A 27,569-nucleotide genomic window follows, 5' to 3' on the forward strand; every position below is an offset into this window, starting at 1 on the left:
GGCTGCAGAGGAGGACACTCGCTGACACTCGTTCATTCAGGCGACTCGTTCTGGAAACGGACTCGCTTCTGTTGCTGCTGTGGAGCCGGGAATACGCTTGTTTGGTCTGAATTATGGTGCTGTGAGTGCGCGGAGCCGGGAGGGACTGCTAGGATTGACCGCCCCGCTTTGCGCGCCTGTGAAAGGAGAAAGTCTGGGCTGTTCAGAGGTTGTTTTCGCGTATTTAGAGGAAAGATTGGAGAGACTTTGCTCCTGGATCACTGCTCGTTGAGGTGAGTTGTGCTGATTTATTGTAGGACTGCTCCGTGTTTGATTAGTCTGTTTATGTTGCTGAATGTTATTTTGGAGAGCCAGTGTCCGAAATACGCGCAGGTGGTGCAAAGAGCGCACTTTATTTCCAATCATGCTGCGGTCAAGCGTTTCTAAATGAACTGATGCTCTGTGACTCTGTTCCTTGATAGTCTCTGAATACTGCGATTGCACTTTAAATTTATTGTGTTTCTAGTGCACCTTTCCTAGAATGTTAGCGCGCCTATATTAACTTTATCCCACTATCAAAAGCAACCGTGGGCAGTAATACCCAAACTGGCTCACTGAGTAGCTATTTCTGGCTTATAATTTTTCCTAATTGACCCGAAGACCTGCCCCAAAAAATTGGAGTTCTGCAATCGGTGTCAAATGCGGACTATTTTTAACCCCCACTACCTTCTGGCTAAGAGGATTCCTCCCTCCCTGACTCTCCTCCCTTGCGAGACAGTGAGGGATCAGTGAAGTTAATCCCGCATCTCTCCTGGGTAACCCTGGCCTGTTCTGCTTGGGTTTTCGTGCCACTGCTTTGTATTAGGAGCATGCGTTGTGTTTTCCTTAATGTGCTGACAAGGTAAATCCGTTTATCGGTTATTTGGCAGGACGCCGGCCGTCTGAAAATGTGAGGGTGCATCCTGGAAGCCCTTGAATGAGTTATTGTTGCTGCGGATTACACGTTTGCTACTGTACTCTGGCGTCCCTGTGGTTGTGATGGGATTTGTGAAGGAAATGCAGGCAAACGGGCACTGGGAGGAATTGGGAGTTTTCCTAAAATCAAATCAGGAGTGCTGTATTTCACACAAGTGGTGATCAAAGGGAAATGTAATCATACAGCCCCAGCAGATCTTTTTGCAGCGGAAACACGTGTTGATAACTGCGGTCATCGCTAACTTATCAGTTTCAAAAGTCAAATATTTGGGGCTAAATTTTGACCAAAGTAAATAATGCAGTTTTTCTTAATCATAATCTTCTTGGCTGCAGATACAGCTGCTTGGCTGTCATGGGTGTAAAGACTGAGCACTTTGGGGGCTTCAGTCAAAAACATGAAGCTACTGTTTGAACCATGTTTGAACGTGAAGCAGGTCCTGATCATGGAACCTGATGTTCAAACCAAGCAATGCTGGCATCTTCTGACTTTACTTCCAGACCAAACCAGTACACAGAACTCAGTGTTTGCTCTTTCTTTAAGAAGAGACAGTCCTGCCTTCAAGCTGATGCTGATGTTTCAAATCTGTTTGTAAAGCTTAGCGGCAAAGGTGTTGCGTCTGCTGTAGGGGGTTCTCTCTGTGCAGCAAGTGTTGGTGTCTGCAGGGATCCACGGTGCTGTTGAGGACTGATGATGCCAGGTGTCAGAGGCCTACATGCAACCTGTGATTTTTCCCACTCAGTTCAACAGGTGTAAACATTTCCCCCCTCAGTCAAAGCAGTTGGTATCACAGCACTCATCATTGGTGCGGAATAACTCCAGAAAGGTGACATAGCTGTTAGTGGCTGCATGTCTTATGCTGATGTACTGCTGCAGGATGGGTGGAGGGGTTCTTTTTAATGGCTGCTATTACATGTTAATCGCACTGATAATGGGTATATGTCGGCTAACCCCCAAGAGCAAAAAATGCCACGGCAAATAAATCAGATCTCAGCCAGAGGTTAAATCGACAAGTTCAGAACAATACCGTGAAATCACCCGGAGTTTGTGCGAACCCCGGCCCCCCTCCTGTCTGTGATAATGCGTCCACATCAGAGCAGTATTTGGTTTTGTTGTGGCCCCACTTTGTGATTCCAGCACTCAAACATTCCTGACGTACTTCAGTTTGAAGTCCTGCCGACCACACGCTGGCTTTAAATGGGACGACTTCCACTATTCCACTTCAGTCTCCCGGCCACTCTGCAGCTATCTCTCACCCTCATTTCCTCCAGCCATGGATGAGTGAGATTCCTGTGCCTTTCAGTGTTTACACAGGGGGGGGGGCTGTTGATTTACTGCCTGAAAGTGTCTGCATCGCGTTCCCTTTACTGTCACGCTGTTGTACTCAGTGCTGTTTTTCTCCTTCCAGAAAACCGATTTTTCTCTTCAGTGTTTCATTTTTTTCTGCCTCATTGCTGTTACACATTTAAGGGGAACGGTCGATCTCACTGTTTTACTGCGTGACCTGTGGACTCCTGAGAACTTTCTCAGGAAAAGCACATTGGGGTGCCTAAACATGTCTGTTTCCTTGTGTTCAGCTTAAGAACTATAGAAATGAAGATGGACTCTCATCACAGGCAGTCATTAACAGCACGGGTAGGGTGGGAAGAGCCCCCGCTGGTTCTTTGATAACCTGTAGTTTGAGAGAGCAGACCGCATCGCCCTCCCTCTGCAGAGTGGCCCCACCCGTGCGTTACCTGCATGCCTGTGGCATTGATGGCTCTGCGGCCTGAAGGTAATCTCACATACATGCTGGAATTTTGCTCCTGATGTGACATTTTCCTGGGGAAGTGCTGACCTTTCACCTGGAAAAAGGAAGGAGAAAAATGTCCATTTCTTTGACCTTTCACTGAATCGTGGCCTGAAACTGAAACCTCTCCTCAACTCCTGCTTTAACTTCAGTTATTTCTGCACCTTTATTATATCAAAGTCCTTGAGTTTGAGTCGTTTCTTCATCATGTATCATCACATCAGAAGATCACAAGGCAGTCTGCTCTATAGCGAGCCAGTCATCTTAGAAACTCAGTCATGTGATAATCTGTAGTCTGGAACCAATAAGAAAAAAGATCATGATTTGTTTAAAGAAACAAAGGTTATCACAGCTTAAGGTTTGTGGGTGTGATCATTCTTCAACCATCTTTATGATTAGAAACAACCAGGAGTCAGTTTTTAAATCCACTTTTGGACTTCTTTTACACATCGAGGCAGATGGCTGTGCACACCACCAACCAGCCAGGCTGTAATTAAAACCACCCATCCAGCCTAAACACCCCCAGCTCCTCTGTAAACTGGGGAGGCGAGCTGTGGCATTTTGTTAGTTTACCTTCAGCTGCCGCCCGGCCGGTGGCCAGACTGAACCAACAGCAGCGTGCTAAGAGTTTGTTTTTGTCGAAGCCTGAAGACTCGACATGTGGTTCCCCCCAGCTTGCTGCTACCACCACCACTCCTATTACTGCACCTGGAAGAAATGTAAATCTGTGCATTAGCTGTCATAGCCTGTAAACATCTTGTGCTTTTTTTAGGATTCTGGTGAGGGCTGCAGCTGTTGTACATTTAGTGATGGGGTTGTTTTGCTTCATAAAGCACAAAAACAAAAGAGCAAAGTATTATTTTCCTGCATGGATATATCACAGCTGATGGGGAGCCTCTTGAATCTCTGCAGGTAAAAATGTAGTTGTAATGCTCCTAAAATTCTGGGCTACACGTCTTTAAAAAACAGGACAGGCAAAATCTCCACACTGTAAAATAGAAAAATATCCCCAAATAAGATTTCAAACACTCAGAACTGACCTGTATTTGCTGTTAGGCGTAAATCCTGCTCTGATACGAGACCGAGAGATTAAGGAAAAGGACTCGGTACAGCATCTGATCTCATGGTGCCCTCTATCCATGGTGTTCTCTTTGTATTAGAGACAGCCTTTATCTTCAAAGAGCCCCACCTGTCCTGGCAGCATGAGATTAATCCAAATCGTAGTCAGAGACATCAGAGAGGGCAAGTGATGGAAAAGTCCTGTTGCAATATTTTATCACACTATAAACCCAATAATTGCACTGTATGCTAAAAACAGAGCTTTAAATGAATTTCAATCAATCATACTCCCAGAAAGAGAACCTCGATTTTAGCCTGTAGAGCAGTTGGTGGCTTCCTACAACTGTTGGAGTCAAATGTGGATTTGATTGGAGTGGATGCTGATTAATTCTTCACCTTAATAATTTAAAAAATACATACATGTGCAGTTGATGTTTTTTTTTTTTCCTGTGCAGCAGACGTCTCTAACCTCAGTGGTTAGGAGACGTGAGATCAGGGAGTGTGCTGTTCAGATCCCAGCTGGGAAAAGTGAAAGAGTCGTGTTCTCAGCACTGGATCACCTGCTGCTGTTGATGCACCCTTCAGATTAACCCCAGTGGTGCATTCGTGGCTGCTTTGTGGACAGTCAACATGTGTGACTCTGCTCTGATGCTGCTGAATATGCCTGTGCTGTATTGCTGCTTGGGAAAGAGTTCAGTAAAAGCCTCAGTGGAGTATTTGAAGAGCCCAAAACTGGCCGAGGATATCCCTCCTTTCTCCCGCCATCACACTCGTGATCTCCCTCTCTTGTGGGGAAGCCACATGGTGCAGCAGATGCTCGGGCCGCTGTGCCCTGACTCCACACACGCACCATTCTTATGGAAATGGCCGCGGTTGTCTGGCTGAATAATGGCCGTGGTTGTGTGTGCACGCGTGCATTATGGAGGGGCGTATGTGTGAAAGGGGGAGATTCGGCGTGGGTGGGAGCTTCATGTGAAGCTGTGAGTGCTCGTGAATAAATAGGATGTTCTGGTATCTGTCTGGACAAACACAACTGTGTCTTGTGATGATTTTTTCCTCTCTTAATTCACCCTTTAGTTTGATCAGCTGATGTTTACCCGCCATCATTTCCCCTTTGTTGTGGCAAATGAAGTTGCCCCCACAGGACAATGAAACCTTAAATGTATTTGAGCGATCTGTGCCCGTGTGTGAGCAGCTGCAGTTTATGCCTCCTGGCATCTTCATGTCCTTCCCGAGCAGCTCTTCAATGCGTCAGCCTTGAAGGCTTCCTGGCTTGGCAGGTAGCCACGGGGCAGCATACTGTCAAGGCGGTGGGGGTGCGACGGTATATGGAGGCGGGATTGTTGGACCTTGCACTGACCCCCCCCCCCCCCCCCCCCACACACACACACACACACACATACAAACCAGTATGAAAAGGCTCTTTGTGTTTCCTCAGCAGTAAGTCTGCCTGGCATGGGATGGAGCCAGGTTCAGAGGTCAGGAGGTGGTAGACTGGCAAAAGAGGGTTTTGTTCTCTGAGATCTGCCTGGAATTTTAAACCTAAGAATGAGGGCTTTAAAATCATCCTCAGGTCTTTAAAGGGCTATTTGAGGTCTAAATCAGGACTGCACCTTTTTGCTGCAAAATTTCCCATCTCTCCCTCTGACATGTCAGAGGCAGACATGTCTGCATTCACCTGCAGACTGCAGGAGTGTTTCCTGTGGAGCACTGACCTCTGAGCCAAAGTCTAACTAAATTCTCCAGGTGTTCTGCAGGTGTGATGAAGCAATCATGAGGTGTCAAATAAAAGAATTATTCTGTAAGCAAACAGCAAAATTTGCCTCCTTTAGTACTTGGACTTAGCTCATATTAACTACCGTATTTTTCGGACTATACGTCGCTCCGGAGTATAGGTCGCACCAGCCAAAAAAGGCATAATAAAGAAGAAAAAAACATATATAGGTCGCACTGGACTATAAGTCGCACTTTTTTGGGGGGGGGGGGGGGGGGGGGGGGGGGGGGGTTGATAGAATCCGAGACCCAGAGCAGAAATTCCATCTTGAACGGCAATTTAAAATAATAATGGATTAAAGAACAGGACGAACACGGTTACGCCTACGTTATGCTAACGTAACACATTCAGCTACATGACGCACAACGAACACGTGTTCGGTATGTTAACGTAACATTAAGTTATTCAGATAACCATAGCATAAAGAACATGCTAACAAGTTAACCAAACCATCAATCCATTGAATTCTTCATCCTCGGTGTCACTTCTAAACAATTCCGTACACTCCGTAGACGAAGCGCCGCTTCCTCTTCTGTGTCGCGTTAGTCAGACTCGTCGTCAGCTGCAGTTCCAATTATTCCAGCCTTTCTGAATCCCAACAGGATGGTTTGTCACTGAAGCCCATGTTTTCTTGATCCATCCAATGACTTCCAGGAAAGTTGGGTGGCGCATTCTCCCAGTTGCCGTTAAGCTGTGCTCTCCATCCATCATCCACTGCGCCCACAGGTTACGCAAGACTGCCTTAAAGCTGCAGTTCACGGAGATGTCAAGTGGCTGGAGTATTTTGGTTCATGTGTTATAAATGTCACATATACGTCGCTCCGGAGTATAGGTCGCACCCCCAGCCAAACTATGAAAAAAAGTGCGACTTATACTCCGGAAAATACGGTAATAGGAGAAATACCCGAGTTTCACTTCTGACAGCCAACAGTGCTTAACGTGCTTCTCTTTCATGCAAGAAAAGTGAAGCTTTGGATGTAAAATGTCAAAGCAGAAGAAATGAGTAATGCCAAGTATAATAGAGCCCAGTCTTTATGGGAATAAGTTGATATGAATCCAGTTTCTCCCTCAGCCATGAAAAGTAGATTTGATGCCTAACCTCTGGCTGTATCACGCTCCACCCTGCACCAGGATCTGCTCTACCCTCTTTGGCACAAACACACATTCTCCTTCTTGCTTTTAGTCACGTATATTCACATGGCCGGGTCAGAAGTTAGCAGACAGTGTGATCATACAACATGGACAAAAAGTCTCAGCATTCTCAGTTTGGACTCAGGAGCTCTTTAGTTTTATTTGTGTTGAATACACACAGCTCCCTTTAACACACCCACTGAGCACTTCAGTCAGAAGACCTTTTGAATTACTTACGTGCCAAAAAGTCTTAATCTCATATAAAAGCTTTGTTTGTTTTAATAATTGGTGCGTACCGGACTGGAGGTGATGCTCGTTACCTTTGTCGTTATGTTGTGGTCATAAAGAAAAACTGGGCTAAGAAATGTGTCGTAAAAAATAAATAAGTGGATCAAATTAAAACAAACTGTGTATTCCTGTTTCCTTGTGATCCACATGACTCATAAGACCCCGTCATCCTCGTGTCCAGCCTCCGTCTTGTTTTTCAGTGGCTCTTTTTCAGTCGTCCATTTGTACATTCAAATAAACTCCAACCACAAACCAGAAACCTTAAAAAGTCCAGAGGAGGAAACGGGTGTTGACTGCGTCCAAACCATTTCCCAAACAAACCTTTTGCTGTCTGTGTTTGTGTCTGGGAGCTATTTTGGATCCGTGTGGCCGACCTGCATCAGCATTCGTGGTTAGATATCTGAAAGCACCATCTGACCCTTCCTGTGTTCGTCCTTTGTTTTCACAGGACAGAATGCCTCAGACACCACCGTTCACCGGGCAGCTGAACACCGGCAGCTACAACAAGAACCTGTACCAGCCCAAGGAGGAGGGCTACCCCGGCCTTTATTATAATGACAACAACCTGGTGTCTGGTTCCCTGGAGGCCCTCATTCATCACTTGGTCCCAACTGTGGACTATTATCCAGACGTGAGTGTTGCACTTTTTTCTTTTTCTGCCTGTTTTTTGGTGTTTCCTCTACTTGGTGTCTACATATATATTTTGTTGCTAAGGTGTCATTACCCCAGTGAGTTTGGTTTCATTCGATTTTTTATTTTAAACTTCAAGAATAAAATCATAATCATGATTTTTCTTATATACCAAATATGTTTTTGTCTCTACAGAGGACATACATCTTCACCTTCCTGCTCAGTTCTCGCCTCTTCATCCATCCTTATGAACTGATGTCCAGAGTGTGCCACCTGTGCATGGAGCAGCAGCGGCTTGGCGATCCCCAGCCTGATAAGGTATGCTTAGTGGGGGTTAAAATAAAATCCCCTCAATGGCATTAAAAGTCAGAAAAATATTGTCTTCCAACAAAAATCTTACCAAAGTAGGATATTCTGCCTGGCTTACGAAGTGCGTATTCCACCTGCATTTTCAGATGAGAGTCAGGAAGATCGCTCCCAAAATCCTCCAGCTGCTGACAGAGTGGACAGAAACCTTTCCATATGACTTTAGGGATGAGAGGATGATGCGTAGCCTCAAAGAGCTGACCCACCGGCTCGCCAGTGGAGACGAGGTTAGTCTGTGTCCTTTCTTCATTTCCACTCACCATGAAGTGCAGCAAAAGGGGTGTTCTAGATTATTCAAGCAGCAAAAGACCTGTTGATTAGATAATGTGTTCAGTTCAGGTGTTCTCACCATCAGTGCAGTGCTGTTTGGACTGCACGTGCAGCAAAGCTACAGGCGCAGGCAGATTTTTGCAGATAGCAGCAGAGGGAGGCAGAGGGGGTATCTCTGGCAACAAAGCACTTTTGAGCCAGGATTGGCTGAGAGAAAAGCCCCATTGTTCATGGGCTAGGTGGGTTTTTGTCATCCCTGGAGTGCTCCTTCTTAGGCAGCATTTGGATTGTTCCACTGCAGCAGAGCTGAATGTCACCGGCTTAGTGCGCCTTCAGCCTCGCTGCACTGTTTGTCCTGTACCCTCTGATATCATTGGGGTGCATGCTGACCCTCCGACTTCACACATTTAGATACAGAAAAGTTGTTTTGACAAGCGGTGACTCATGCTATGCATGCAGTGAAAGGAAGTGCTAGCATAAGCTAAAGTACTTCAGGAGACAAAATGCAGGTTTAAAGGTTAAAAACAGCCCTGTAAACCTTTGCTGTACCTTTTATTTTTCTGTTTGTTACATTCACCTTTCAGTTAAGGCCAAAATGAGACGTAATCTCTGCTGACAGGCAGGTTTGAACTCAATAAAGGGAAACCACTGGACCCTGTTGGTGGATTGTGAAATAATGCGCACTTTACTTTCAGTTTCTTTTCCATATAAATCTATTTTTAGTCTGTTTTTAAATAATCTGTTCAGGAGCTCCCCTGCTTTTCCAGTACCTGCCTGCATGTCCTCAGACCTCACTGGGAATGTCAGGGTTAGTCATGCTATCATGACTACTAGGAAAGAACAAGAATATTCAAATGCCCTGAAGATGAACTGAGATGTCATGAAAGCATGTGTGCTCATGATGTGCAAAGCATGACCAACAACAGTCCTCTGAATGGCTCGTTCTCAGGGAAGCTGCGATGCCTCGGGTGCACACGTTGCCACAAACAAATAAAGCTGAGCAATTGTTTATTCATGTGTCCGTAGATGCTACCCTGTGATACTAAAGGATGAGACCTTCTTCTTGGTAGTGTGAACACCACAGGACATTTCCAGGAAGTCCAGCAGTTTAAATGATGGGAAGTGCTTCTCTGGCAGGGGTGTGAGAGAGAGAGAGAGTGTGTGTGTGTGTGTGTGTGTGTGTGTCGGGGGGGGGGGTAAAAAGCAGGTCTGAAGTTCAGAGCTGGATGCTGATTCTTTAGAGGCAGCCGCAGCGCTCGGGGACGTGTTCAGAATAGATGTCCTGAACATCTGCTCAGATTTATGTCCAGACCACACTCAGAACATTCCAGGACCTTGATCTCTGCAGTAGGACTGTCATTATGGACGTGGTGGGATATATAGGGAAGCTGCAGCTGAGGAAAAAAAGAACTGTGATCTTGATCTGAACTCATTTACTGGCACAGAGTTCTGTTCTTAAAAATATGCCATTTTTATTTTGCAGTTTGAGTTTTTATGGTAGGTTTATAGTCCTCACATCATCCATACACTACAGGTGCCTGACTTACCTGGAGAAACTGAATATTCAGATGGGAGGCAGGTGTACCTGCCTGCACACAGGGTTTTTTTTTTTATTTAGTGACTGTCTGTGGCACTTGGCCTTGTTGTAAAGTTGGTAGTGTGATATCCCTGATATTGTAGCAGCCGTACTGATTATTGCATTGTATATTGTGATAGTGTTATATTGTGTTACTCTGATTTTCCTCCCTAATCTGTGTGTTGTACCAAAAGGACCCAAAGGGAACCATGTTAAACTATCCAGCTTCTCCTGAGAGTGAGTTTTACTCTGTGTGCAATCTTAAATCACACAGCAGGCACTAAAAAATACAAGCACGCCTTTAAACACTGGCTTTGAAAGGCTGTCAGGTTAGAACAGCAAAGACTGAGAACTTCTCCCTCCTGTAAGACTCGATTTACTGAGTAAAAATCCCGACAGGATTCACACATTAATGCTGAATGTGAATTCTGCCACATCGTGACTTGGCACCATGGGCATGTTTGCAGATTAAAATAATCCTGCCCAGTACACCGTTTACTATGTGCTTATTAGTTCTGGTTGGATGAACAGCTAAAAACAGTCGGGTCAGGTGGTGCTCCACGGGAAATGACACTAGTCAGCCAAGAATAACAGGACCTCTAGTGATATGATGGCATAAACCAACCATGCGCTCAGTAGTGTCAGCTTGCACTGAGCAGTCGTCTGCCACCTCAGGACTGCTGCCAGTGTTGATGGCGAGGGGACTCGCGTGCCCCCGCTAGGCTCCCTCATTCGTGATGCCAGAAGTTGGGGTGAGCAAATGCAGCTCCCTCTGCTCAGAAATGTGAGGCACGCTGTTGTCTCTGAGATCTGAGACTATATTTACCCGACCCCGGCCTGTCCTCTGTGTGTGGTGGGGACAGGAGCTACGGCAGATGGATCACTTTGAAGTGGATTTTCACTGGTGGCTTGTCTCGCTGAGCGTGGTCGAGCATTAGCAGAGTTAATACAGTGTTTATCAGCCGGGTTTATTACAGTGTCTGAGTGAGAGCTGAATGTAAGGCTGCAACTAGTAAATCTAATGATTTTTTTTTTTTTTTCGTGTTTAGACAAATCCTTTTTTTAAAAAGTATCCAGAATTTGAATGTCTAAAAATGGGAACAAACACAGAAAAGTCAGATTTTAAGGTTCTCAAATGTGATATTGGCATTTTACAGTTTGTATATTGAAACTTTACAGTACAGTTCTTGATGTGCCGTTAGGGCTGGGCGATACAGACCAAAAACAATATCTTAATATTTTTTAGCTGAATGGCGATATACGACATAAATATCTCAATCTTTTTTTCTTCCCAAAGGTATAAACAAAAAGGCATCTCTGAGTCAAAGCTACATGTCCCAAATGTCACAGAGACACTTTTATTAACATTCAGCTGTAGATGTACATGAGAAATTGCTCAAAAATCAACTATTGGCATATTTAAATAATAATGCTCCTCAAATAAATTAATGCTTTTTTCCTCCATAACAAAAGACTCACAGCTGTGCTATTAAAATGTAAACAGAACAGATCCAGAGCAAAAACAGCAAACAGCTGACTGATTCTTTAAAAAGCCAGTCTGCAGTGAAGGAGACTTCACCAAACTGCTTCCTCCTGTGTGAGATAACAAACATGTGAACAGACTGAATGAACTAACGTCCATCCATCAGTCAGCAGGATTTCAGCCAGCTCAGTAAATCCATAGACACGCTGACGTATCACAGCAGCGGGCCCACCCGCTCAACGCAGCGTCTACGTACCCACTGGCTGCATCACGAACTCGCGAAAAAGACCCACTTCTGCTGTTAAGGTCATGTGACTGCCTGCAGCCAGGTACTCTTGGGGGTCCAGGTGAAAAAGTCGATATATCTCCCAGCCCTATGTGCCGTGTTGCCATGATCTTATGGTCTTTTCTTTGCTTCACAGATGAAACTGTCAATGAATTTTATAAGAAGTTAAAACTCTGTTGGTGTGGGTCATCTTTCCTTGTTTTTATCTCTGATTGTGATTCTGCTGAACATAAAAACCTGATTTTTCTCTGCAGTTTCATTTTTCACTCCTCGCCAAAAACTGCAGCGTCCACAGAGCCACAGCTGACACGTGAATGTGTCTTTTCATGTGTCATTGCACCTATCACAGACACATCACCCACAGACAGATGCATTAGTTGCACCCTGGGAAGTGAATTTCAGGAAACGGTCCTGTCTCGGCTGTTTCCAGAGAACCATAGTGGTGGTGTGGAAAGATGCCGTGAGCATGAAGCTGGATCCTCCCACTTTCTCAACATACACAAAATCAAATACACATGTTCTCCTTCCCTCGACAGACAGTATTATACAACTTCTGTGCTAAAGTGGGTCAGAGGGAACTATTATATAATAGTGGTCTGTTTGAGTCAGGGGAAAATCTCAGAACATGATGACCTCTCTGCTAGTTAGAGTCGTCTGCCCTGTTCCTCTGAGGAGAATTATGGATAAACCTGGCAGGAAGAGTTTTGTGTAACATTGTGAGCGACGCTATTTTTGCATGAAAAAGTTTTTTTTTTTTCTGTAGTTTACATTTTGAGGGCTCCTCTGGGCTGTGAACCTGCATCTTTTGTCACCTGCACAGCCCTAGCAAACCAAGTTAAAGCACATGGTTAAGGGCTGAGATTAAGCTGGTATTCCTGAATAATCCAAAGAGAATTTTCCACGTGAAACCAACCTTGACATGATGTAGTTTTTACCAATACCCTTTCTGAAGATGTTAGTCAAGGGGAGGTTCCTAACAGATTCCCTACTAACCTAAAACGGGGATTCAGCTAACAGATTTCCTCCTTTCTGCCCTCAATCCCCTTCCCCTGGTCTCCATCCATCAGGTTTACAGGAAGGCGGTCAGCCAGATGAGCCAGGGCCTCATCAGGAGGTTGACGGTGCTCAGCCAGTATGAGGAGGCTCTGGTCAAAATCAATGCCACTGCGGCCGAGCGGCTCACTGTTCTGAAGGCAAAGCCCCAGGCAGCTATACAGAGAGACCTGCTGTCTATCTGCAACGACCCCTTTACTGTCGCCCAACAGCTCACGCACATAGAACTGGTAAGAGTAGCAGTTCTTAAAATCAGTTTAAATCTCATTTATTTGGACAGGTCTTCAGAGGTTTTAGGGTTTAGAAGATAATCCTAAACTAACTTTTATCGAGGAGGGGAAACCATCTGGGGACTGAACCTTTTAAGGTCCTGGTGTGATGCAAACTGCCTGTGGAGTCTCTCTGTCATGAATCTTTTCCTTTTTTTTTAAATTCCTTTTTCAGGAAAGACTGAGTTACATCGGACCTGAAGAATTCGTCCAGGCCTTCGTCCAAAAGGGCCCTCTGGACAACGATAAGGTAACGTCTGCATGCCTCAGAATACCTCCGCAGATAAGAAAACATACACAGTAGCTATGCAACATTTATTTATGTTTTCTGGCTGAAATCCGGTGTGCAGACCTGATTTGTCTCCGTCTGGTGTGAGTTATAAGTGAGATGGCTGAGTTTCTCTTCAGACGGATGTTAAGTTTACACAGCAGAGTAACGGCCCACCTCACGGGTCAGAGTGACAGCAGGTTATTTCCAGACTTTAGCAGCAGACCACATATCCGCTCCCCTCACACACTCAATCACACCTCGCCGACAATTTCCTCAAATCATCCCGGTGTCTGGATTAGACGGGCATGCATGCACCCCATCTCCTAGCAACCACTACTGCAGAGGGTTTGCATTGGTAAGGTGTGTGTGTGTGTGTGTGTGTGTGTGTGTGTGGTTCAGGGTAGTGTGGTCTCTTTTCTCGTATTGGCTGCTAGGCAACAGGCCAGTTTTTTGGAAGCCAGGGTGATGGGGGTTAAGGCTGCCTTTGTGCCTCAGGCTAGCTTGCCTCGTACCCCCAACGAGCCACTTGAAAACACGGGTAACTCTGTCTGTCTGCATGAAAAGCGACGTGTCCAGCGGCGGGAACTCTGCATGGGGGCGAGTGGCGTAATGCTAGAGGAATGTGTGGAATTAGATCAAGAGGAATCCACACAAAGAACCCAGCAAGTGTAATGTGAATAACATTGGCCACTATTGTGCTTATGGACTAAAAGCAGAGGGAAGCTGAGCATGATTGGCTGCACAGGTCCACTTAGTAAAGATCTGGGGGTGTTTTTGCTCAGCCATGCATTGATTGGAGGGAATTAATTAATTTATTTTTGGCTTTGTAAATAAATTCAGGGCTAACTGAAAGTGTGTTTTTTTTTTTTTTTTTTTTTTTTGGCTGCAGAATTGCTTCAGTGACCACAAAAAGGCCAGCAACCTGGAAGCATATGTCGAATGGTTCAACAGACTCAGTTATCTGGTGGCTACAGAGATCTGTATGGTACGTAACAAACACAGCTAATGAAGGTGGACCTTCAGTGGTCCACAGTCACTGTTATTTTCATTAGTGCTAAATTGCTGTTATTTTTTAAAATGATTTAGTGTATAAAATACTCCTGATGAGTTCCCAAAGAAACTGTCAAAATTTAGTCATGTTTACACAAAGTTCTTGCATCCCACATTAAAATGGAGCTAAAGCATAGGCTGTATGTGAAAGATGGACGTAACTTTCATGCCACAGAAGTTCAGCTGATGAAGTGCCTTAATCCTGCATTCTTTTCAGTGGCCAGCAGGGGGCGACTCCTGTTTCTAGAAGTCCGATAGTTTAGAATCTGAGAAAATTAGCCTACTGCTTACCTGATTTATGGCTTCAATAACAAATGTTCCTGATGAGTTTATGATCACCATTGTTTGCTTAGCAGAGAAAAAAACAAACTCCAGTCTGCGATCCCGAATCGCACAAGTAAATGTTATCAGTTTGTAAATAACACTTTGCCAGCCATTGGCCCTGACAATGATTACACCCTTTTCAGTAAAAAGCACTTCACTGTTTAGTAAATGTGTGTGTTGGAAATGAAGCTGAAGCCTAATGCAGTTTTTAATGTTCTCATTTTGCTAACAGCCCGGGAAGAAGAAGCACAGAGCTCGAGTCATCGAGTTTTTCATCGATGTGGCACGGGAATGCTTCAACATCGGCAACTTTAACTCCCTCATGGCCATCATATGTGAGTCGGAGTTGTTCTTTGTTTCTGAGATGACAGGTTTTATAGTTTTGTTTCATTGCTGCACAAAACTTGTAGCAATTGTTCCCAACAGATGATCCTCTACAGCTGAGAAATGATTTTCACTGGATTTTATTTTATTCTTTAAATCTCAGTTTCCTCATTCAGACTTGCATTCTGCACTTGCTTGCAGGCCCCTGTGCAGGGCATGTTTTCTTGTGGGCATCATCATAAATTTGATTAGTGCTATAAATTGGAGTTTGTTTCTTCATGCTGCAGTGTAATCACACCCCGTGGCAGTAACCTCTCCTGACATTGTCTCAGTTCATTTCCACCTTATGTAATTTTCTTCAGTCTAATAATATGAGTGAAACTTGGCAGCAGCTGCAGTGGAGTTTTTCCCGTGGCTTTCTGCTTGTATTTACAGAGTCTCACACTCTTCTAGTCACTGCAAAGTCCATGCATCATACATTTATGAACCTATTCTCTCTCCTGGTGTCTGCCTCTTTTCCCTGAGCACTTTTAAATTGCTCCAAAAGGTGTAAAAGTGCAGGAAAAAGGATGTGAATTATTGAGGCGTATCAGTGATGGTGTTTCCAATTCTCACGCTGTACAAACCCTGAACTATAAGCACTTTGTATCCTGGTCTTTTGAGGTTACTGCCATTACACAAATGGATATTTCTTCCTTTTCTGTATGATTTCTCCTGCTTTGCCCATTCTTTGCCCATTGTCCAGCACACTGTGGTTGTACTAAGCAGCTCCAGGCGTGAACGTGTCCTATAAAAAGATTAGTTTAAATTTTTTTTTTTTTTTTTTAACCTTTGTCCCATTGAGACTCAGTGTGTCATTTGCAAGAGAGCCAGGTTTCCAAAGCATAATAAAACTATCAGGTGTATTCACGATTAGAAGAAATAAACACCGAGGCTGGGAGTTTAGACAACTCTCTGGATCCCAAAGGATTTAAAGGAGAGTGTATCTGGTCATCCTCGCAGGCCTGAGGCAGAAATCTTTGCATCCACGGCAAAGCGGGAGGATCAGGACTGGAAGAGGGCACAAACCAGGCAGATGGTCAGCACTGACCGAGAGTGTGAGCACACAAGGGAGGAGGGAACGGGAGAGAAAGGGAGGAGAGGATATTGGAGTGCCAGCTGTCCTCTGTCCTCCCCTGAGAGAGTGAGGTAGAGTGCCACAGGCAGATTGTTCTATACCAGCCTCATCTCCAGGGACACTGTATTTGTGATGCTTTTAAAGGGTTATTACCCCACAAAAAGATCATTTCCATTAGCTGTATCTCACCGTGCAGATACATTTATTTTCCAGGTGCCGAAATATTTGGATTTGGATTTCCTTCCTGTCCAAGCTGGATCCAAAAAGTTTCAGAACATAAAAAGAACCTAATGTGGACAAAGATCTCAAAGCTGATTATTATCTAAACTCCTACATGTCAGGGTCTGTGCCTTAGAGCTAAGAGACCATTCAATTAAAAAAACCACCCTGTCAGTGTCTCTTCTTTCGATTGGTGACATGGTGCCTGTGCTGAAAAGGAGACATTAACAGGATAATAATAATCATCTCTTGGGGGGGGGTGTCGTCCCAGTGGGACTTCTACCACAGCTAACACCTGTCCTTATTCACACTGGTCTTTTTGTGAGTGGATGGAGCTGTTTCCCAGGAAGGACGCGTTCTGACACACTATCATGTGGCTCGTTCGCTTCGGCCCTGAAGCGCTCGGTGTCGTGTAAAAGCCAAACCGTCTGCTGGGAATTGAAGTGAGTTCAGGGAGAACACGAGGCTTCGCGGTTTTGAGACTTACATTTCTGTCTGTGGAGTTCTTCGGGGTTGTTTTGTGGTGGTGTTCTGCTCTGACGGTGACCCCTCGCTGCCTGAACCTGCACCAGGCAGACACTGAGGATTACCATATGGGAAGCAGAGCGCTGGGAGGGGAAACGAGGCGTGAGTTAATGCTATTGTTCTTAAGGCCCTGCTGCATCAGGAGAAACCACATAAAGAAAGAGAAGGCGAAGTAGAGGGGGTTACTGCTAGGGGAGGAAGGGCGGAGGGGGATGTGCGTCTGTCTGGCTGAATGGGGAAATGTCATGTGTTAATGTGATTGTGTTTGCATGGACGTGTGATCTCTCTCTCTCTCTCTCTCTCTCTCTCTCTCTCTCCTCTCTCCTCTCTCTCTCTCTCTCTCATGCGTTGTTTTGGTGTGTGTTTGTTGCAGCTGGGATGAACATGAGTCCGGTGTCACGGCTCAAGAAGACCTGGAGTAAAGTCAAAACAGCCAAGTTTGACATCCTAGAGGTGAGTTTGGATAAGAGAGATGATCAAAAAATAAGTTTTATATCATCGGCGTTAATAATTCAACTCTAAGTTTGCTTTTCCACGCAGTGGCAGTGCTGTGGCTTTGTTGTGTTAAACACTTGTGACTAATCTAGTTGTGGGTTTGCGGGGGAGCGACTGCTGTCAGTGATTTGTTGGTAACACAGAAAAACAGGGTCAGGCTGAAAGCTTCTGTAAACATGGATCCGAGTGGGAGAATGGAGGTTTGCTGTCCATGACTAACAGATCCATCATAAATCCAGAGAAACAGCAACTCTCATTATAAGAGCTTCATAACTGAACATGTAACATAAGATAAGATAAAACTTTAATGATCCCACGACGGGGAAATTTGTGCATTACAGCAGCCCAATAACATGGTGGAAACACTTTGAAGCCTTTTACTGAAACCTGTGAAATCATTTTTATAGAGGCAGAAAAGAACAGATGCAACACAAAAAAGGAAAAAGTGCCTATGATTGTTCTTTGCATGTTCTGGAAGAAAAGGGAGGGGAAAGGTGGAGAAAGAAGGTATAAAATGGCACCAAACTACGATATCTAATGAGTCCATGAGGATGAAGGCAGGTGGAGGGAAACGGAGTCCAGCAGCCAGGAAGCCCAAGATGTTAAGGTGTAACTGGGTGTGCAAATCACACAACCCCGTCTTCCTCCCTGAGGTATCTGAGAGAACCCAGCGTACTGCAGGAAAATGTTCAGTGAGCCCAACGGCCCATCAGTCGCTCCTTTTGAAATAGGAGATCTAACGAGTGAGGCAGGGACGCTCTGCAAGACCTGAAAGGGTTTCAAAGACTCAAGTTCTTTAGGTTTTCTTCACGTCTCACTGGAGATCATCCACGTCTTTCCTCTCCTCTTGTTCCCTTTGTCAGTCGCACCCTTCTTGATGCTTTCCTTTTATCTTTTGTCCCTCTGAGGTTTTTTTTTTTTGTTTTTTTAGGTCAATCCTGAACTTTGCGTGGAGTTAATTTGCTCCTTAGTTTGTTCAGCGTCATGGTCTAAATGACATTTTATTTTTTTTAAAACCTTTATTTTAGCAGGTAAAATGTTTGAGAACCAGTTCTCCTTTACAGACATCCTCTGTTTCTGGATTTTTCCTCATGTGACTCAATCTTTGACACTTGAGGTTAAAATACCGAACCTGTCGTCAATGACCCGCTGTTCGAGAACAATTACTGTAATAATCCTATGTTGGGTGTGAAGTGCAATTTCTCAGCTTTCAGAAACCGTTTTTTCCTGATAGGACAAACGGTCGCCTAATGATGGTCATTCAAAGTACGTTTGATCTGATGTCTCAGCGGTGATATGGGCAGGTAACAGGTGAATGTGGCAATCGCCTGGTGTTAGAGGGTTGAGTAAATAAATTGTTGTTGGCCATTGTTACAGTTTGTAGACAGGATGCATAAAGTCATCATGGCGAACCTCAGCAAATATTTGATAGTAAAGATTCTCAGTATTATCTGAGCCGTAGAACTCGTACTTCCATTGAAGTAAACGTATGTAATCACCTGCTTTTTGGAGCTTTGTGCTCAGTCTGAGTCTGTTTCTCTCTCACAGCACCAGATGGATCCTTCCAGCAATTTCTATAACTACAGAACAGCACTGAGAGGAGCTACACAGAGATCGATCACCGCCAACAGCAGCAGAGAGAAGGTGAGGCCTTCATGTTCCCACATTTGGTACTCTGTTTATAGACGACGGTCTCTTCTGAATATTTAAATATAATAACTTTTCAGTTGGTTCACCTGCAGTTCAGCTCCCACCTGAACCTGGGCAGAAATAGTGCAAATTAAACATGGGTGCTGATATTTAAAGCAGTTTGTTGAATAGGATTCAAAATTCTGTGAAAAACTGAAGTCTATTTATGTAACTTTTTTTGTGCTGACTAATAAACTGTAAAGATGTACATAACTGCAGTGATGTCACCCACTGGTACCTGCTAATTAGTGACAGCCTGGTAAAATACACCAACAGAACAAACATGGGACAGAAGTCCAGTTCATGACTTCCTTTATCAGAGATGATGCAGCGTCTTTCATAGCACATCTAACAGTTCCTTTAAGGCCTGAACAAAATCCAAATATTTTTGTTATCGAAAAATTCACCATTCACCTTTTTTTTTTTTTTTTTTAATACCAGGATGTAAATATGTTTTTAATGATGCTGAGTTGGGCATCTTAACACTTGGCATCTATAAGGAAAGGCTGCTGATTTTATAGCATTTATGTGAACCCCTAAAGTTTCCACATCTGGACACGTGGACTCCAGACTTTGGTTTACATTTCATACCTTTGGCTGAAACTAACAGTCAGAGGTGGCTTGGTGTCTTACTATAAACCGCTGGACAGCTGTGGTGACCTTTCAGTTTCAGAATAAGTGTGCTGGATTCCCTGAAGAAAGTGTTGTGGTGTGTGTGTCACAGCAGCGACATATTTAGCTTGACTGCAGTTATGTAAAAAGCGAAGGCATTATCTCAGACTTTATTCTCATGTACTGTGACGTGGAAGGAAGTTGTTGGGGAGGAGCAGAGAACCAATCTGCTGTATCTTGTATCTGCACAGTGTGTTCCCGTGATATTTACAGCATCAGCAGCCCCTGGGGAGGACTGGATAGGGGCGGGGGTTGCATAACAGTGTGGTGCAGAGGGGACATAGAGGTCAAGTTATGAGGGTCAAAATATGAGGAGGGTCTGAGGTTCTTCCTCATCAAACATGCTTTGGGATGCAAAGAAAACATGGCCTCCTGCCAGATCACATAGTGTTCCCTGCTGCTTCTACCCGCCCTGACCGAATGTGATCCGCCTCGAAGCTCGTGGGCTGCCAGACGTTAGTGGTCAGCCTCTCCTCCCATCATCACATTTAAAAAAAGGTGTTTTTATTTAATGGAGACAAACTGTACTGTCAACATGTGTGCTGAGCTTTGTTTTGTGTGTGTGTGTGTGTGTGTGTGTGTGTGTGTGTGTGTGTGTGTGCGTGTGTGTGTGTGTGTGTGTGTGTGTGTGTGTGTTTTTTTTTTTTTTTTTTTTTTTTGGAGCAAAGATATGCAAACAGTCCGGTACAAGAGGTCAGGGTCATGAAATGGAAAGTTCCCAAGAAGTCTGGTATGTTCTTACTTGTGACCTCTCCTTTTAGGGAGGGGGGTGTTTATGATCTCTGTCAGGCACCCACAGGGCTTCAGCCTGTCCGAGGATCAGCAGTACGCTGCGTTTCAGCCCAGTTTTGCTGGAAGTTTTGTTCTTTGCAGTGAGGACAGAAAGGATTTAATGATCCAACCCTTGTTGCTATGTTGGCTCATTTGCTTGAAATAACATTTTAACAAAATGCCAAACAGCTGATGTAAAACAGACCTCGTGTTTGGTTGTGTAGCAACTGTTGTGAGATTTTTCAAGAAAGAAAGAAAGCAGAGACTGTTGCAAAAGATACGCTTCTTCAAAGACACATTTTAATCAGACAGGGACAAAACATACAGGGATATTTCACCCCAGAATAAAATCTTGCGTGGGTGAGGGTACACATCACCTCGCTGTAGTGGCAAAGTCTGCAAGGATGCTTAGGAAGCTGGTGCACGTCAAGCTTCGACTTTCTGAGCCCGGTCTCAGGTCTGGGAGATGCACGAGGGTCGACGCGGACGTCTGTATCTGCAAAGAGTTTGTTACAATGCAGCAACTTTGCATGCGCCCCAGGCAGCAGACTTTATGGAAGTATAACCAGAATGACTACTGGGCCTTCAGGCATCCAGCTGTCCATGTGTACAACATGCTATAATCAGAGTGAGATCCACATGAATGCCTGGACCCACAGTTCTCAGCAGCAGACTGGAGTGTTACAAGTTTATTGTTTTTCTCTTAATTTGTCAGTGGTTTCAACTTAACAGTGGTTTCTTTTCAACATTTTGATAACAACCATCCAAATCTATAACATAGATATTATAGATTTCAGCAGCTTCAGGTAGATTTAATTTTGCCAAAAAGGTACAGCCTCCTTCTGGCTCCAGGCCCTGAACACCCTCATGTCCAGCTGTGAAAATGACTTCCTTTCAGCTCTGTGTGTGTGTGTGTGTGTGTGTGTGTGTGTGTGTGTGTGTGTGTGTGTGTGTGTGTGTGTGTGTGTGTGTGTGTGTGTGTGTGTGTCTGCAGTATTTATGACAACAGTCCTCAGATCAGGCACACGAGCAGGCTCTCGTAAACACCCCGCATACCTCTCACTGCACGTGATGTTCAGACTTTGTGACTTCACTGAGGCCTCATTAAATGCACATCAGCTGCACCCACTTTGTGTCGAAGCGTGTTGTGGAGACACAAACGGGTGTAGTTTGCGAGCGGGCCAAGAGCAGCTTTTAAAGAAAAAACCCTGAGATGGATCCACTGGCTTGGTTAACAGTCAGTCCTGTGGGAAGAGCTAAAACAAAGGGTGTGGGCGGTTTGTACAAGTGCGATAAATAACAGAAAATGCACTTTAGGTTTGAAGAAGAGCTCAGTGTGTGAAAGCTCCAGCATCATGAATGTTTAATGTTGGGTGGGGACAGTCAGAGGTTATTATAGGTCAGTGTGCCAGTTTGCAGGAGCCCTCAGTATAAAACATTTGTTTGAGTCATATAAGATAAGTGCCATCCAGCTAGTTTATTCCTCTGTTTGCTTAAAATTTACTATTATTTGAATGGACTCTGGTGTTTCACGTTCCTCCTAATCAGCATGTATGTTTGGGCACAGATGTGCAGTGACCTAAATCTGGTAAAGTGTGGCTATGAATTATTTAAGGGACTTTTAAAGGGAATTCTTCTTCTCTGGAAAACTGACCTCTTTACCTCAGAATCGCTTCCCCATTTTCAGTCAGAGGAATTCATCTTTTTTTTTTTTTCTAGCTTCAGGTTGTGTTTTTACACATTTTTAAACCTGTGAGTTTGACTTGAACGGAGTGCGTCCTGCCAAGCGGAGGTTCTCTTTGAGAAGTGTAATCCTTTTTGAATCGCTGTTTAGAAAAGAGCACACACACACCTGTGAGTCATAAGGAAATCCCCCTTAGATCTGCTCAGCAAAATGAAATCCCTTCTTTCTGTTGTCTTGCAGATTGTCATCCCCTTCTTCAGTCTGCTCATAAAGGACTTGTACTTCCTGAACGAGGGCTGTGCCAGCAGGCTGCAGAATGGGCACATCAACTTTGAGGTAAACTGAGTTTGAAGAGTCTCCTCACATGAATGTCAGACAGCATCATCACACTGTTTACTCCACATGGAAACACATGTTGAGCTGGTTACTACCACTTCCCTAAAGATTGCTGGAGAATGGAGAAGTAAATATCAGCTGTGTTTCCATGATGACCACAAACGGTTTCCACTCGTGGGGTCACAGTTACACTGAGTCAGATCTATTTTAAGGATCAATTCGATCCTGAGAAACTGCTGAACCAGTTTTCTGTCCTGTTATGAAATGATTACAGTATATTTGAACACGTTAACACAGTACCACAGTGTGGTGGAGCCTTTCAGGCTCATACAGCTCATTCAGAGACAGTGTGCTGCTACCATTCAGTGCATAAAAAATGTCTTCTGACTAATTAACCCGTTATTACGGTTTCAGAAATTCTGGGAACTCGCCAAACAAGTGAGTGAGTTCATGACCTGGAAGAAAGTGGAGTGTCCTTTTGAAAAGGATCGCAAGATCCTGCAGTACCTGCTGACCGCGCCGGTGTTCACCGAAGACGGTGAGTTCATCATAATTCATTGATTAATGAAGGAATTTAAGGAAATGGTCAGCTAATGTATTTATATTAAATCTGAAGCTACAGCCATTAACCTGGAATCAAGGCTCAGCTTGGCACTTTGTTTAACTATACAAATGAAAAGTTGTGGGTTTATAAAATCTTTGTTTACAAAACAGCAGGACGTGCCGTTCATACCAAGGCTGTAAATATGGACATAATCGGACAGCAAGTACATTTACATCAGCACAGAAAACACCCTTAATTATGCTAAGACTTAGAGTAAAGATAAAGAAAGCAAACCTTCAAATCCCTAATAAGGAAAATCAGTAATGATAAAGCACTGGTGTGAAATGAAACCGTGTCCTCTGTGTCCTTAATAAGAATATAACAGAGGCAACAGACTGACTTTGTCTTCTGACTAATCCTCAAATCCACACACACACCTCGTTATCACCTCTCGTGCTCCAGCAGCACCAACAGTTTCCTTTAATCCGCATCAAAGTCTCGTGTCACTGACTCGAGCTCTTATCGCGGTGTTATCAGAGGCAGACGGGGAGCGCTGCAAAATCCTCCTGACTCTGAAATGCTGAGCTGAGCTGTCCAATCGGCTGTGAGCACCTTTTTCTCGTATCAAAAACGGCGTTTATGGAAGCGTTTTCTGTAATAGGCAGTAGGCTGAGGACTGAGCAGATAAACTAACGTCACATGTTTGAATAATTTCCTCCATTTTTTTTTTTTTTCTCATTGCAGCGCTGTATCTGGCATCATACGAGAGCGAAGGTCCTGAGAACAACATGGAGAAGGACAGATGGAAGTCTCTGAGGTGTGTGACACCCCCCCCCCCCCCCCGCCCCGCCCCGCCCACACACACACACACACACACTCACCCTCAGGGGCTTCAAGTCTTTCAATCACGGCTGTCACCCTGCATCCTCCGCCTGGTCTCCCTGCTGACCAGGCGGACCCAGAGGGATGTAGGTCACACTGTGAAGCTGACCCCTCACGCTGTTCAATAAATGCATTAAACACACACACAGAGGCTGTCCTCATTCTTCAGGGCCACACCTATGTGTGTGCACACGTGTGTAAATAACATCATTTTCACACAGTTACATCTTATGTGCACAATAATGGCCCACACACACAGCTGTGTGTGTGTGTGTGTGTGTGTGTGTGTGTGTGTGTGTGTGTGTGTGTGTGTGTGTGTGTGTGTGTGTGTGTGTGTGTGTGTGTGTGTGTGTGTGTGTGTGAAGATGGATGAGAGAATCCTGTCTTTGTTCAGGTGGCTCTGAGCCTCAGTGAGCTGACTGAGGGATATTTCCTCTCGCTTCAGCGTCACACTGAAGTTAAATGGACACAAACTGAGTCAGATGTGAGAAAGTGTGACGTTTAACTTCAGGTCGTATTTATATGGCTGTGAACACTTTAGGTTTTAGGTTATTAAACTATTAAAGTGCTGCTCTCAAAAATCTCACTGTGCATACAACAAGTCTACCCTTTGTCTGGATGCACATTAATGCTACAGCACTCACTAAGAATAATTTAATCCTCATTCTTTTAACAGATGAATGCATGACTTGAGCTTTTAATGAATTATAACAGAAATCTTTCCAGCTGATTAGAGCTGTTATTTTTTTTAAAGCATTATTTGTTTTTTAAACTTAAAAATAAAATGACTGAGGAAGAGCCCCAGTTACACTAATATGTAAATACAGTTAATTAAGGTGGCAGGGTTAGAATACAAAAGGAAATTCAATTTAAAAAGTGGCACATGCAGCCTTAATGATTATTTTGGAAGATCAAAAGTAAAAGTAGCAGTTAGGGTGGCTTGCAGTAGCTGACATCACTGACCTGAGACAAAGTCACAGCTACAGATTGATTTAAAGTAGTAATTGAATTAAAAAGCTAAAACAAATCTAGCAGCTAACAAGCCGGAGTAGCTGGAGGTGGTCAGAACTCAAAAGACTCAGACGGCGCTCCAAGTTGATTCCAGTTATTTGTAAATAAGCATCACTTCGCTGCCTTGGAGCAACTTTAAGATGCATGTGTTTGAGCCTTGCAGGCAGACGTGCACACAGGCAGCAACACTGGCATTAGAGTCGTTTCTGCTCTCTAGTGTCCAAAGAAAGAGGGTCAGTGCAGCTGCTCCAGCCTGTTCTTACACAGATGTCTTTAAATACAAATGCAAAACTGAGACACGACATGTAAAAATACACCAAGTATTTATGAACAATGACCACATGATTCAAAGCTGCTTCAGATCGCAGCCACCCACATGCAGACAGACGTATGAATCAGATATTCTAGCAGGGGACAAAGGTGAGAGTAGGTTTTTGGATCTTATGAGTGTTTGGTTAAGCCCAATCCACTTAGAGGTGTGTGTGTGTGTGTGTGTGTGTGTGTGTGTGTGTGTGTGTGTGTGTGTGTGTGTGTGTGTGTGTGTGTGTGTGTGTGTGTGTGCGTGCGTGCGTGTGTGTGTGTGTGTGGTCACGTTTCCTGATCGCCTGCCAACCCTCTGTTTGTCCCCTGAGCTTCGCCTCCACTGCGACACGATCTGCCACTTTATTGCAGCCGAGCCGCGTCAGCAGAAGGTGCTGCCGCGCCCAGCGCCCACTGTCGCCCTCCACATTCACACATATCACGCCTGGAAATCCACTAATGACAAACTGTGGCTGCTGCTCTGCTGGACTTCAGGGCTGTAAAATTCCAGCAGATTTCCTGAAATCTGTCATATTAAAAAAGATATTTTGCAGTTAGTGCACTGCAAAAATCTGACAAATCTCGAGCAACTTTAACGTGTTTTTATGGAGCAGCGATCAAGGATCCAAAATGAAAATGGAAACGATGTAAACAAGTGTTCATCAGCTATGTCAGGATTTTTTTTCCTTAATGTTAAGAATGAATTACATCATCTAAACCTCACTAATTACCAACATAATATTACCAAACAATTTGGACCATAAAGGAAATGCAGTTCTGCAGTTCTTTGGCCATTTTAACAACACGTGCAATCATTTAAGGTCACTGTGAGTAGCTGTGATGAAAGCCTGCAGATCCTAACTGCTCTGTGCTTCTTTGCCCCACAGATCCACCCTGCTGAGCAGGGTCTGAACCTCTGAAGAAACCAGAATGACCACAAACCCAACGAGCGAGTCTTTGCACCCGTCAGCGTCGCTGTCATCCAAGCGAAGTATCCCTGTGTTGGAAGGGAAACGACAATCTGTGCTTTAGCTGGCGAGGACAGTTTGTGTCCCGCCCCAGCTCTGCTTTTCCTGACCCTCTTGCTCTTTGTGCTGTACACTTCAGGACAGCTGTTTTTCATCTCTTTGTATGACTTTATAGTCTTTGTTTTTTAAAGAAACAATACAAACCCTCACAGGTTATGGAAAAAAAAGAGGTGCTTTTTCTTGTTGGAAGCAGTGCACCCTGATGAACCCGTGAGTGTTAAAGTTGGGGGTGTTGTTTCCCCGCCCAGTTTATTTTTCTCCCACTAAAGCTACAAAGTTAGCTGCTGGTTGGCTAACGCAACAGAAACGCTACTCTGGTTCCACACGCCAGCATTCTCTGCATGGAGAAGCCAAACCTTAACCTGCAACACTGTCTGTCATTAAGCTATATTATTTTATTGGGTTGTTCACTACATGTTTCTGAAACTTCTGTTATGATGTGTGAGGGGGAAAAAGCTGCATTTGAGAAAAGAGGAAAGTCATTTTTCTTGTTTGTGTTGTGTAAAGTTGAGATTTTCTGAAGCAGGAAGTAACATTTAATTTGTCATTTATCTTGACACAATTAAGGTTCCAGTATGCGTCAAAGGAATTACAGCATCAGTAAGCTTCACTGTTTGATGCTTTGAATTTTTCCTTTGGAGCGTACAGAGGCCTGCAGCAGTGCGCTAAAGTGTTGTTGTTCCCTGTTCTGTGTGTTATCATGTTGGACCCATTCATGCTTTCCTTTTGTTCCTGCTCCACCTGCTCGTGTAGAAGGTTAGTGTGTGCTGCCCCCTGGTGGCTGATTAATGTGAACTGAGGATTTCTGGTTAAATTATCCTTTTTGTTTTTATTTTTCATAAAGTACATTTCCTCTATATGTTTTATTTATAAACTTGTTATCGCCTCATGCCAATACTTACTTATTTTATTGTTATTTAATTTTGTACTAGGTACATAACATAAGTAGTCCTGTCTTTAATATTGACTTTATTGTTTTTACATAAGTTTGTATGAGACATTTATTTTACAAGGTACTAGCTCAGAGTATGAAGTTAAATAATTTTGACTGATGTCTGCTTTGCCTTGACTGCTTCTCCCTCAGCGCACAGTGCTGTTGTGGTTTATTGTGGACATGTTCCTCTTTCCTCTCCCTGTGTTCATCGTTTGTATTTGGATTGTTACAATGGAATAGAGGAAAGTTTATAAATGAATTAGTTGTGTTTAAAAGAGAAGTTAATAAAAGGCTCAAAATTATCAGTGATTTTTGTGGCTTTTTTTTCTTGTTTCGGGGGTGGAAAGCCATTCATGACTACAGACTGTATTTAAAAGATGGCAGCAGGCAAAGTGATATGAGATTCATAACACAACAGGAGATTAGAAAAAATGCAGGTTTAAGCCACTTCCACCTTGGCTACACTT

The 27,569-nt window shown here is 44.1% G+C and overlaps 1 protein-coding gene across 1 annotated transcript; it reads left to right on the forward strand.

Moving 5' to 3' along the window:
• Window positions 1–27,404, forward strand: rasgef1ba (RasGEF domain family, member 1Ba). Its single transcript, XM_030723428.1, has 14 exons — window positions 1–272; window positions 7,442–7,624; window positions 7,819–7,941; window positions 8,079–8,216; window positions 12,672–12,887; window positions 13,102–13,176; window positions 14,087–14,182; window positions 14,804–14,906; window positions 17,130–17,209; window positions 18,800–18,895; window positions 22,308–22,403; window positions 22,818–22,941; window positions 23,692–23,764; window positions 26,028–27,404. Exons 2-14 carry the CDS (start codon window positions 7,448–7,450, stop codon window positions 26,050–26,052), a joined length of 1,422 nt encoding a protein of 473 aa, XP_030579288.1. The 5' UTR covers window positions 1–272; window positions 7,442–7,447; the 3' UTR covers window positions 26,053–27,404.
• Window positions 27,405–27,569: the final 165 nt, after the last annotated feature.

This window comes from Archocentrus centrarchus, unplaced genomic scaffold (genome assembly GCF_007364275.1).
Source record: "Archocentrus centrarchus isolate MPI-CPG fArcCen1 unplaced genomic scaffold, fArcCen1 scaffold_26_ctg1, whole genome shotgun sequence".
NCBI classification, from domain to species: domain Eukaryota; kingdom Metazoa; phylum Chordata; class Actinopteri; order Cichliformes; family Cichlidae; genus Archocentrus; species Archocentrus centrarchus.

Coding starts and splice junctions, on each gene's coding strand:
- rasgef1ba (XM_030723428.1), top strand. CDS start 7,448: ATGCCTCAGACACCACCGTTCACCGGGCAGCTGAACACCGGCAGCTAC. Junction 7,942..8,078: donor GCGATCCCCAGCCTGATAAG/GTATGCTTAGTG, acceptor CTGCATTTTCAG/ATGAGAGTCAGGAAGATCGC. Junction 13,177..14,086: donor GCCCTCTGGACAACGATAAG/GTAACGTCTGCA, acceptor TTTTGGCTGCAG/AATTGCTTCAGTGACCACAA.